This window comes from Chrysochloris asiatica, unplaced genomic scaffold (assembly GCF_000296735.1).
Source record: "Chrysochloris asiatica unplaced genomic scaffold, ChrAsi1.0 scaffold00150, whole genome shotgun sequence".
Classification (NCBI taxonomy): Eukaryota; Metazoa; Chordata; class Mammalia; order Afrosoricida; family Chrysochloridae; genus Chrysochloris; species Chrysochloris asiatica.
The window spans coordinates 2,802,313-2,815,004 of NW_006408668.1; the positions used below are offsets into that span (position 1 = coordinate 2,802,313).

Genomic DNA, 12,692 nt, shown 5'->3' on the forward strand with positions numbered 1-12,692 from the left:
AAACAAGCTATATGAATGGTTGAATGTGAAGCTGATGATGTGCCCTGTAAACTTTCACTCAATCCAAAATAAAAACATTTAATAAAAAAAAAAAGAAAGAAAGAAAGAAAAAGAAAAAGGCACATGAAAAAATATTTAAATTGCAGAGAATTACATGCAAGGAATGTAATAGCTCCCTTCTCACTTCAAACTCCCAGTTCTCCTTTCCAAAAGCAATCATAGAAAGTCTGTGAATATGAAGCATCTCTCTCTATACTTCATTTGTGTTGTATGTAGGGTTTCTCATGAAGCAAAGTAAACCTGTTTTAAAACAGTGCTGTATCCAACAATGTGTGATAAAGAGACCATTCCTTGCATTTGATCTTGGGCTTCTAGGACCTACACATGCTTCTCACTAAGAAGGCACAGTCAACAGAGATGAGGGGTCCCCAGTCCCTGTGCTTTGTGGTTTTAGTCACCCCATAGGCCCTGTGGGTCACAGCGCATACAGGCCTTACCCAGTGAAGCTAATATGGTCTGGTGGGGGGACACTATCACCGGAATTGGCTCTTCTTCTTTTTCTGAGAAAGATAAAAAAAAAAAAGAAAAGAAAGAAAGAAAGAAAAAGAAAAAGTGACTCAATTAGAAAAACTTTCATTTCAAACTCATGCTCAAGTTCCATTGTTAGCTAATTAATCAGTGTGGCCAGACATTCTTACAGTCAACCTTTGGCCAAGGTCATTGAATATCTTTGGCCAATGCCTTTCCCGACAGAGTGATTACAGGAAGAGGTCACAGCAAACACACATTCCCCTGGCAGATATTCTTGACTCAGTGATAAACAATCAACCACCCCCTTCTAGTCTTCCTGAGTGCATTCATCAAAGCAAGTTCACAGAATCCACGAGATAGCTTTACACAAGTTCAACTTGCCCTGAAATACTACTTGCATTTGATATTGAGTTTCTAGGACCTCCAACCCAGACACACTTCCAAATACTACGCCCAAATACCTCTTGTGGATTTACATCTTGGAGGGGGGATAAAAAGACACAGGGGCTCAAAACCACCAGTTTGCTAAAGTAATTCCACACTAGGTAACATAGTATTGGTCACTCATGTCTTTGTTAATTGATTAGGTAAAACCTTTGGGGAAATAGAGGTGACTCCCCAAGTGATTAGAACCAGAGTTCCTAGCAGTTTGAAGAAATGGGGTCCTGGAAACGGACCAAAAAAAGACTTGGAGTGATAGGCTTGTCCATTTCTACAACTAGCCTCTTCTCACTTTTTACACTAAAGAGTGTTTTGAAATCCTAACTGGACCCCTGCCCTCGTGTGGTGCTGTAGGATAAACACTGGGCTTCAAACCACATGGTCTGCAATTGAAACCCACCAACTGCTCCTTGGAAACCCTGCACAGGGTTGCTATGAGTAGGAATCAGCTCTACAGCACTTAACAATAACATGAGTAAACATGAAGCAAATGATAGTGTAAACCCGGAAGCATATAGTTTCTCATCCTTGGCCAGAAGTCTCCCCTCCCTCACAGTCACTTCTCAGCCATTCCCAACCAAGAGATGCAGCTCACAATTCTCCTGGGAGAGAAAGCACCTCAAGAACTTGATACACAAGTGATTCTCAGACTTGACCTTGTATCAGAATCTCCTGGAAGGCTTGTTAAAAAGAAGTTGCTGCTTCCTGTCTCCTACTCCACCCCGACCCCCATGCCAGAATTCATGATGTAGTAAGTCTGGGTTGCAGCCCAAGGTTTTGCAAGTCTGACAGTGCAGCTGGCTCTTTGACAGCCAGTGAGATATAGCACATCTGCAACACAGGATGATATATAATTTGGCTGCCCCCTACTGGTCCTGGGTAGTATCAAACTCATAGGATAATTATGTGGCCACCAGGCACTGCCCTGTGGGGAAGAAGGGAGTTGATATGAATGAATTCCCACCAAATAAAATATCTAGAGACTTCAGTTCAAGGGAGGCATGATTTTCCTGTAGTAAAACAGAATCTCTGGATTCTCTGTGAGAAAAAGCTTAGTTGTTGTTGTTTTTTTTTTGCTTTTTGTTTTTTCACTCATACACCAGCTATTTAACTCTAACAATGTGTTTTCAAAGCTCGCTGAAATCTCTTTTAAAAATTCCAATTGGGTAAACTATTCACACTAAGGAACACTCTTAATCAAGAAAAGTAGCACACTTTACCAACAGAGCCCAAGACTGAAGCATTTCTGAGTCCCTTGCATCTACTCTTAGGGAGTCAGGAGATAGAGAGCAAATGCTAAACAGACTTCATAACACTAACCTACCCTGTCAACAGCATTAATTTTGAGAATAATTCATTTAAAGCAATGAGAGCTCTCCCTACAAAATCCTGATAGCAAAGCAACTAGACATGCCTCCGGGAAGACAACGAGGGTGCTTTCCATTGGATATGCCAATGCACAGCCTTCTGACTGGAAAATTAAATTAAATCCTAGCATCCTAGAATAATAGATAAAGTTATGGTAACTGGGTGCTGATTGCTTATCCTGTAGGTGCATGCTTTCCAAATGGGGTTTTCCAAAGGAGTCTTTCATTCCATCTAATGACTTTCTACCTTTCAGAGTGCCACACACAAGTCTTCTTAACCTGTTTCCTTCACCCTTCATACCACAGATATTTAGGGAATTCTATGTGAACCTTGATGGTCCTTTGCAGTCTTGTTACTGAACCCCGCTGCAAAGGCAACTTGATGGCAAATACTTACGGTTGACACGCACTTTAATATTCCTTGTGATGTTGTATCGTGTGCCATTATGGGAGAATATCATACCACAGCTATAGTAGCCTGCATCTTCTACAGACACATTGTATATGAATAAGTGAGTGGTTCCCCCCAAACTTAGAGACTTTCTATTGTCTTGGTCCAGAGGAGCAAAATCCTAGAAGGAAAAAGTTGTTTTAAGTTATTCTATACATCAATGGAGTCCTGGTGTGATGCTGTAGGATGAGCACTGGACTTCTAATCACAAGATTGACAGTTCAAATCCACCAGCCACTCCTTGGACTCCCTATACAGAGTCGCTATGCGTTGGAACCAACTCTGTGGCACTTAATAGCAATATACATAAGCAGATACCTCAAAAGCTATGGATAATGCCAACCAATATTAAATTTGCAACCCAAGAATTGCTCTGATATTCTTTGTACCATGTGCACATGGGAGTGCTGTAGGATAAGCAATGGACTGCTAACCACAAAGTCAGCAGTTCGAGCCCACCAGATGCTTGGAGGACAGGGAGGGAGAAAGATACAGTTTTCTGATCTTGTAAAGACTTACAGCCTCAGAAACCCTATATAGGGTCATAATCAACTCGATGGCACTTAACAGCAATCTTGTCCATGCCTCTAACTACATTCTTTTTTAGACAAAGGAACTTATTAGCATATAAAACAAAATTACTGGATTACCTTAAAAGTTTGAAAATGATCTCTTCCTGGACAAAACAGGTCATTTAAAATTCAATATAGTTGTGGCCTAACTCCTGCCTATTTCGTTGCTGTTAAATACTGTCAAGTCACTTCTGACTCCAAGGAGCAGCTGGTGAGTTTGCACTGACCATTGAGTCCAATGCTAATCCTACAGTACCACACTGGGATTCTAACTACTGCCTACAGGTTTTCGGAAATATCCAGTAAAGAGCACTATTCTGTATTCACAGTGACTTGGATGACAACACACGGACAAGAAGACATTGCAGTAATTATTTTCTAATTGTTTTCATTTTAGGAGTCAATAGAGAGACAGAAAAATGTATAGGAAGAAACTAAATGGGCCACTCTTTTCTTATTGACAAAGGATATTATGGGTTCTCTGCAGATTAAAACCCTCAAGAGCATGGCTTCCAATAAACTATAACAAGCCAAGACTTTGATAAAGCAGCCAAATGAGAACACAATGTTCTCAGGCACATTACTTTCAAAACCAGGATCATCAAAAGCTTGCATTAGTCATATTTAACCTGAGTCATTTCATAATCTTATTTCTCAATGGCAACACAGACGTAATTGAAAAGTTTGTTAGACACACAACTCATAAAGTTTGACTTCATGATATATTTAATTAAAAATTTAAAAATATCCCTGTTTCTAATCCACTGCCGACAAGCAGCTGCTGGCTCAGAGTAGAGCTGCCGCATAGAATTTCCAAGGCTGTAAATCTTCATGGAAGCTGACTGGCACATCTTTCTCCCGTGGTGTGGCTAGTGGGTTGAAACCACCAACCTTTGGGTTAGTGGTGAAGTGCTTTAACCACTGTGCCACCAGGGATCTTTGTTTCTTAGGAGGTGTGGTCAAATATGAAAAAGGATAAATCAGGTCCCAGCAACAAAGTTGTATCAAGGCCACAAAGCTGAGTGACTGAGTGCAAGTTCTTTACATCTGTGTCTCTGCTCCCTAATCTGTCATCTCTAAAGTGGAGATATTGGTAGTCTCTACTTCTTTGAGTTTCGTGTCAGAGAGTTTAGAACAGGCTTGCACATTGCACATGCTGAATAAAGATTTGCTCTATTTGGTTACAAATCAGGCTGCTAACCTCAGAGTCAGCAGTTCGAAACTACCAGCTGTTCTGTGGGGGAAAGATGAGGCTTTTTGCTCCGGTAAAGATTTACAGCCTTGGAAACCCTGTACAGGGTCGCTATGAGTCAGAACCGACTCCATGGCACATAACAACAACAAATATTATGAAGGAACAAATGGTACCAAGTTCCAGTGTAACATCCTTACCCTATTTATTGAGAGCCTCTACAACAGAGATACTCATAGGGACTTCATATACATTATCTCGTTTAATCTTTAAAAACAATCCACAAACCAAACTCATTCCAACTCATGAGCCCACGTAATATAGAGTAGAACTGTTCAGAGCTTTTTCTTGGTAGTGACCTTTACTGAGGCATTCTGGGGTGGCGCTGTAGGATAAGCATGGGACCACAAGGACAGTTTGAATCACAAAGTCAGTGGGTCAAACCTACCAGCTGCTCCTCAGAAACTCTGTATAGGGTCGCTGTGAGTCGGAACTGACTCAACAGCACTTAACAACACCAATCTTTATGGAAGCAGATCAGGGGGCCTCTTTTCTGCAGATGTGCTGGGTGGGTTTGAACACCCAAGCTTTACAGTTGCAGTGGTCACAAACCTCTGATGCCACAAGTGGTGGGGATTACTAATCAGTGTGGCACTGTAGGATCAGCACTGGACTGCAAACCACAAGGTCTGAAGTTCAAATCCACCAGCTGCTCCTCAGAAACCCTGTAGAGCGTTGCTATGAGTTGGAACCAACTTGACAGCATTTAACCCTAACAATTGGAAACCTGTGTGAGACATGAAGTAACTGGCCCCAAATTGCACAGCAGGTAAATGATGGAACATAGTTTCAAGCCAGGTCTGTGAAACCCTAGACTTGTTCTCATTCTGATCATCGTAAACCAAGATCACAAAGCCCTGGTGTGGTGCAGTAGGATCAGCAATGGACTGCTAACCACAAGGTTGGTGGTTCAAATCCACCAGCCACACCAGGAAACTCTACATAGGGTCGCTATAAATCAGAACTGATTCCACGGCACTTAACAACAAACCTAGCGCAAATGCCTTCTGCAGTTGGGCCAACTAATGCATAGGAGCTGGCTGTTTTACTTTCAGAAAATGATTCCACGTTTTCAATGTTAAATTAATATGTAAGTAGTTGTAGTTACAATAGCCAGTGGGTTGCACTATTATTGACTGAAGGATTAACTAAAGATAATAATTTTGCCTTTCAATTTCAGTCTGTGGTCTACGTCAGAGGTTGGCAAACTTTTTCTATAAGGGTCAGACAGTAAATGTGGCTTTGCAGGACTTATGATCTCTGTCATATTTACAAAAACCTACAATTGTTGTGTGAAAGCATCCAAGAGTTACAGGTGTATGAATGAGCATGGCTGTGTTTCAGTAAAACAGCATGGATGCGAGCTAAAATGTGAATTTCAAGTGGTTTTTACACGTCATTAGGTATTACTCTTCTTTGAAATTTTTTAGCCGTTTAAAAAATATAAAAACTAACCTTAGCTTAAGACTACACTAAAACAAGTGGCAAGCTCAATGTGGCCCACAGGCTGCAGTTAGCTGACTACTGGTCTAGCTTTATGAATACTAGCTGATGTTCTCATTGTTGTTGTTAAGTGCCTCAAATCAATTCTGACTCATAGCAACTGTGTATAGGGTTTTCGAGGAGCAGCTGGTGGGTTTGACATGCCAACCTTGAGGTTAGCAATTCAATGCTTATCTTACAGCATCACACCAGGACTCTATTACATCTAGTAAAATATATTAAACGTGGCTCTTTTTAGAGTATTTTTTTACAGAAATAAAAATGGAATTTTTATCTTCAGAAATAGGTATTTTGTACTTTCACATTGTTATTAAGTGCCAATGAGTAGGTCCTAACTTGTAGCAATCCTGTGTAGGGTTGCCGAAGAGCTGCTGGTGAATTTGAACCGCCGACCTTGTGGTTCAAACTGACCTTGCAGTCCAGTGCTTTATCCCACAGCACCACACCAGGACTCCTACTTTCATAGGACTAGTAAAACACATTTTAATAAAGGGTCAGTTTATGAAGATGTACCTTGTACCACTGAATATTCAAGTCAGTTTTGTTATGGGTGAAGTCACTCAGCTCAGGGCACACTAACAATCCTGAGGATGACAAGGTTAGAATTTGCAGGTATGAGATGAATGGTAGGGACGCTTCAGTATTCTCAAAAACCTTGAGGTCAGTGGACATTTCATCACAGGCAGAGGCATTTCTGATAGAAAAAATAAATAAAAAGAACAGTTAATAAATACCAAGGCCAAAAATTCAGTATCATTTCCCCAGTCCCATTAAACTCTACATTCTGCATTTGCTTGACTCAAATTGCAATAATTCTGTCTCTACTCCATTTGAATTCTTAGAGGGCAAAACAATCTAACAACATTATAATTTCTGTATAAAAATAGTGATGTGTCTTGAATTTGATGTAATTTCAACAGTCTAGGACCACTCAGAAATTCCCCAGTGCTCTCTGAAAGGGTCTAAACCTTCCAGGTTCTGTTGCTTTTTAAGTGTTGTCAAGTTGATTCCAACTCAGAGAAAATCTGTATGATTTCTGAGGAGCAACTAGTGGGCCTGAACTAACAACTTTGAGGTTAGCTATCCAGTGCTTATCCTACAACATCACACCCTTCTAGGTTCTGAGACTCGTTAAATCCAGCCCGAACATGCCAATCTCCTGGTTCAGGGAAACACATCCAAGTGAAAAGATTGTTTCTTTTTTCTTTTTAACTTTTTATTTTGAATTGAGTGAAGGTTTACAGAGCAGATCATCAATTTTATATTCAACAAATCATATGCTTTACTTCATTATATGTTTGCAATCCCCTCCATGCACCAACAGCTAACAGCATTTAATTTTTTTCACTCCAATCATTTCATTCCGAGAGATTGTTTCTTAAAAGTCACTGTTTCCAAATAAAGAAAAATCCCTTTACTGTTCCTGAGAATCATTTATCAACTATAGTCTAATTTCTGAAAACCTAGTACTCAGTACTATGAGATGTTGCAGTTCTGTATGGAGGAAGTAAACATGGCAAATTTGCTATTTTGTTGTTGTTTTGCCATTATTATTGTTGGGTTGGTCTAGTTATAATCTCAATATCACAATTTTAGCAAGACCCTGAAATTTGGAAAAAGGGCAAAATCAAAACAAGTCCAGAAACATGGAGGGAAACAGGAAAGATAAGAATAAAAAAATATAAAAACATTTTAAAGTAGGAAAAAAAATCAAAATGTAAGGATCACACATAAATCCCTGGCTCAGGGATGATGAGATACTTATAAACAGGAGGAAAAACAGCTTCCAAGGTCAAAAACACATAAAAACAACAAATGCTGTTGAAGGTGTGGAGAGATTAGAACTCTCCAACACTGCTAGGGGACTGTCAAATGGTACAACCACTGTAGATAATGGTATGGCATTTCCTTAAAAAGTTGGAAAGAAAAATATCATTTGATCTAGCAGCTGCATTAGGTATATATCTTAGAGAAATGAAAGCTAAGACACCCATATTCATTGTGGCATTATTCATAACAGCAAAAAGATGGAAACAACCTAAGTGCCCATCAACAGATGAATGGATAAACACACTGTGGTACACACAGAGAATGGATGACTATGTGACACTAAAGAAAATGACAAATCCTAGAAGTACCTCATAACATGGATAAATGGGGTGGAAGGCATTATGCTGATTAAAATATGCTAATTATAAAAGAACAAATGCTGTATGAGACCACTCTTATAAAAGGTCAAGAGAAAGCTTACACACAGAAAGAAACATGCTTTGATGGTTCCCAGAATGGAAAGGGCAGAGATGGGAAATCACTACCTAGAGGGTTGTTGTTGTTGTTGTTGTTGTTGTTGTTGGTTCTGACTTGTAGCAATACTGTATAGGGTTTCCAAGGAACGGCTGGTGGATCTGAACCACCAACCTTGCGGTTAGCAGTCTAGTGCTTATCCTACAGTGCCACACCAGGATTAGAAGGTAGACACTTGGGTGAAGGGAAAGGCAATATACAATAATGGAGAGATCAGCACATTATCACAGAAGCAAAGGAAGACACCAAGAAGACACAAACATAAGAGTTACAGACAGCAAAGGTAAATACTATTACATATACAATCTTGCACTATCAGTAACAACAAACAGTAATCTACAAGTGGATTCATAGGCAGACATGCAGCTGAACAGGTATGGGGAGGTGAACGGGACTAACGTACACCCACAGGCACAGATAGGCTCCCCACCAACTATCACTGAGTCAATTGTGTCTCATAGCAACTATATAAGACCAAGTAGAATTTCTCCTTAGTGTTTCTGAGACTGTAAATCTTTACAGGGGCAGACAACCTCATCTTTCTCCTACAGTTCAGCTGGTGTGTCTGAAATACCAACCTTGTGGTCAACAACACTTAACCCACTGCCCCACCAGGACTCCTTATGCATAAAGTGGTTGTTGTTAAGTACCATCAAAATGGTTCCGACTCAAAGCAACCCTGTAAAGAACTGGCTGGTGGGCTGAGCTTCCAACCTTGTGGTTAGCAGTCCAGTGCTATCCATTTCTATGCATGTATTTATATGTTTTATATGTGCTGTGAACATATTCAGGTATGTAATACAACAGACAAAATTATGAAAACTTCTTAGCCATAACCAAATGCCTAGAGAGTCACTAGATCTGCAGGCTTAAGATCACAGTCTAGGGGGATAGCTAAATTAATCAGCATAACCTAGTTCACAAAGTCAGTGGTCTATATCCCACTGTGGTGAGTAACTATTGAGGTCTTAGTAGCTAGCAAGCAGCCATCTAAGATGTAGCTATTGGTTTCTTCCTGTCAGGAAAAAAGAAGAGTAGTGGAAATTAAAGTCTCAAGGAAATAATTAATCCAGAGGACCACGTGACCCACAGCTCCTGAGACCAGGACTAGATGACACGCTACCAACTGCTCTGATCAGGACCACAGGAAGTTCTGGGCACAGTCGGGGGAAAAGTAGAACAGAAGTCAAAATCACAAAGAAGACCAGACTGCTGGAGTGCTCAAGCCTGTGGTCCTTAGATACCCTTCAAATCTGGAACTGAACCCATCCCTGGATCTCCTTATAACCAAACAACAATAGGCCTGTAAGGTGAACTCCTCAGAATAATCAAGGAGACAGACCAAACCAGCAGAATTTACCCTAAAACAAAGTCAGAAAGTAGAAAAAAGCGCTGTTACGTTGAGAGAATTGGAACAAAATGTACATAAATCACTGAATGGAAAACTAATTTGCTCTATTAAAAAAAGACAAAACAGTATTAAAATGTTTTTAAAAAACAACGTTCACAGAGTACAGTTGCCGTGGCTGTTATACATGTAAAACTGGTTGAAACGACAAACGTTTTGTTGTCCATTCACTGCTACAATGAAGAAGAAAAAAAAATTCTACAGCAAAATATAATATGATTTATATCCAAAGAGGTAATTAGAAAAGTGAAAAAAATAAATGATAAGAACAAAGTAAAAATAAGTCATTAAATATACGAGGGTAAGTCAAAATCCTAGATATCTTTATTAAAAATATCAGAATGTGAAACTATTGTGTCTCAACATAGCCATCTTGTTGCTGCTAAGTGCCGTCGAGTTGGTTCCAACTCATAGCGATCCTATATTGGGTTTCCGAGGAACAGCTGGTGAGTTTGAACTGCTGACCTTGTGGTTCAACCAAACCTTGCAGTCTAGTGCTTTATCCTACAGTGCCGCACCAGAACTCCATTTAGGTCTATACAATTCTGAAAATGGTGTTTCCATCTCTCTAACCCTTCTCTGTGTGGTGCTGCAGGTTAATGCACTGGACTGCAAGGTCAGTTTGAAGGGCAGAGTCACTACGAGTTGAAACCAACTCAATGGCACTTGATAACAACAACAACGCTTACCTGAAACATTCTGTGTTGTTCAATTTATACCATGGGAAAATGGCAGTTTGGGGCATCCTCCAAGGAGTGTGACGCTGTGGATTAATGTACTGGACTGCAAAATCAGTTTGAACCACAATATCACCAGTTCAAGCTCACCAGCTACTCCTCAGAAACAGGGTCACTATGGGTCAGAACTGACTCGGCGGCACTTAACAACCAGATCTTAAATCGTGTAATTTTCAATGTCTTCTGAGCTCTGGAACAAAAAGAAGTCTTAAGGAGGCAAGATCAGGGTTGTAGGGTAGATGGAGTAAAGTTTGCCAATGCAATCCTTGTAGGACCACAGCCCTTGCTACCCTAAAAGAATGAGCAGATACATTGTTGTGATGGAAATAATTCCTCAGTACAACTTTCCAGGCCTTATTCTCACCAATATAGTTCTCAATTTTCTTAAAACTTCTTCCTAACAAGCCCCCAGCCCCCAATCATCCTGTGCCTTTCAAGAAAATCTATCAAGTTGATCTTTTTGGGATTCCCAAAACAGTCATCATAACCTTCTGAGCTGACCTCTCTTCCTTGGATGCATCTTTGAGGTCTTCTGAAAGTCTTAAAATGCTTCATTCATCTAAAAAACTGTTGCTTTATGTGGGACAGCACTGCTGTATATTTGTTGCAAAACTCCACTCATTTGGGAAGATATCCACGTGAGTTTTATTTTAAAAAAATTTTATTAGCCCTGAATCATTTTTTCCCATGGCACAGAAAGTACTATTTTTTGGAAAGGCAACCTGATGAGATGAAGACAAGTATATTACCGAGAAAATTTGTCTACAGCCATCCACTGGCTGCAGAGACGTGTTTAAACATGTTTTGTTTCTTACAGAGCTTTGCTTACCCTGACTGCAGAAAGGTCACATGGATAAATGACACAGGTTCTAGTTTACAAAATTATCAAAATCACCTGAATGGGACAATTTCATGCCCTATGACTGTAAACACCAAAGAGCATTGTGGCATACATTCTGATGATTCGCCCGCTACTAGATCTCCAAGTTTAGAGAGGGGACAGCGTCTAAGAGTTCATCTAGGTGAACTTTTTGACATGCTAGAAAGAGAAAACTTGGCACACACTGGGATTTCCGTGCCATCTATTTTCCACAAGAACAAAAACTAAGGACTGTTGTTGTTAAGTTTCGTGGAGTCAATTCCAACTCATAGCGACCCTGTATAGGGTTTTCAAGGAGCGGCTGATGACCTTGAAGCACCAACTTTGTGGTTCAAACTGACCTTGCAGTCTGTGCATTATCCCACACCAGGACTCCATGAAGCATCATTTTTAAAATCAAATATGTGGACTTTAAGTCACACTTGGCTCAGTCCAAGTATCCCTGACTTTTGCTTCTTATCACTTCACTAGTTCATGTTGTTATTAAGTGCTGTCAAGTTGGATCTAACTCATAGCAACCCTGTATAGGCTCTCCAAGGGGCAGCTGGTGGATCTGAACTGCTCACTTGCAGTTAGCAGTGCAGTACTGATCCTACGGTGTACACCAGGACTCCCCACTAGCTTATAAGTACTGCCATTTGGGAAGCAGAGGGCATGTCCAGGTATACACCAATCCATGTTGTGACACACCCCTTGCCAAATGCTTCATATGGTGTGGTTTCACGTAATCCACCCAACAAGGTCTTTACAGGGGAGAGTAGTGAGGTCCATAAAGATTAAGTAATAAGATTAAGGTCTCCTCAGAGAAAGTGGGATGACTAAAATTGCAACCCATGTCTTTCTGACTACAAACTTCTTTCTTTCTTCTTTTTTAATAACACTAGTATGTTTCCTTAAGAAATGATCCTTAAAGAAAGTTAGAATACACAAGAAAATAAACCATGCATTTCTAGATAGTATAAAATCAGAAATCACTTTGCTCTCTATAGGAAATTAAAAGGTTATTTACATGCTTCCTGTGTTTGTTCTTAGGTGCCAATTCATGAGTCGGTACCGATTCATAGTGACCTTATGCACAGCAGAACAAAACAGTGCCCGATCCTGGGCCAACCTCACGCTTGAGTTCATAGATGCTACCATTTGGCCAGTCCATCTCGTTGGGGGGCCTTCCTTTTTTTCTCTGACCCTCCACTTTACCAAACATGATATCCATCTCCAGTGACTGGTCCCTCCTGACAATATGTCC

At 40.2% G+C, this 12,692-nt stretch overlaps 1 protein-coding gene across 1 annotated transcript in view; it reads right to left on the reverse strand.

Moving 5' to 3' along the window:
* Positions 1–12,692, reverse strand: part of IL1R2 (interleukin 1 receptor, type II) — a 38,881-nt gene that overhangs the window by 16,663 nt on the left and 9,526 nt on the right. Inside the window, 3 exon segments of the mRNA XM_006870736.1 lie at positions 498–560; positions 2,737–2,911; positions 6,631–6,811. Coding sequence (XP_006870798.1) covers positions 498–560; positions 2,737–2,911; positions 6,631–6,811 — 419 coding nt within the window.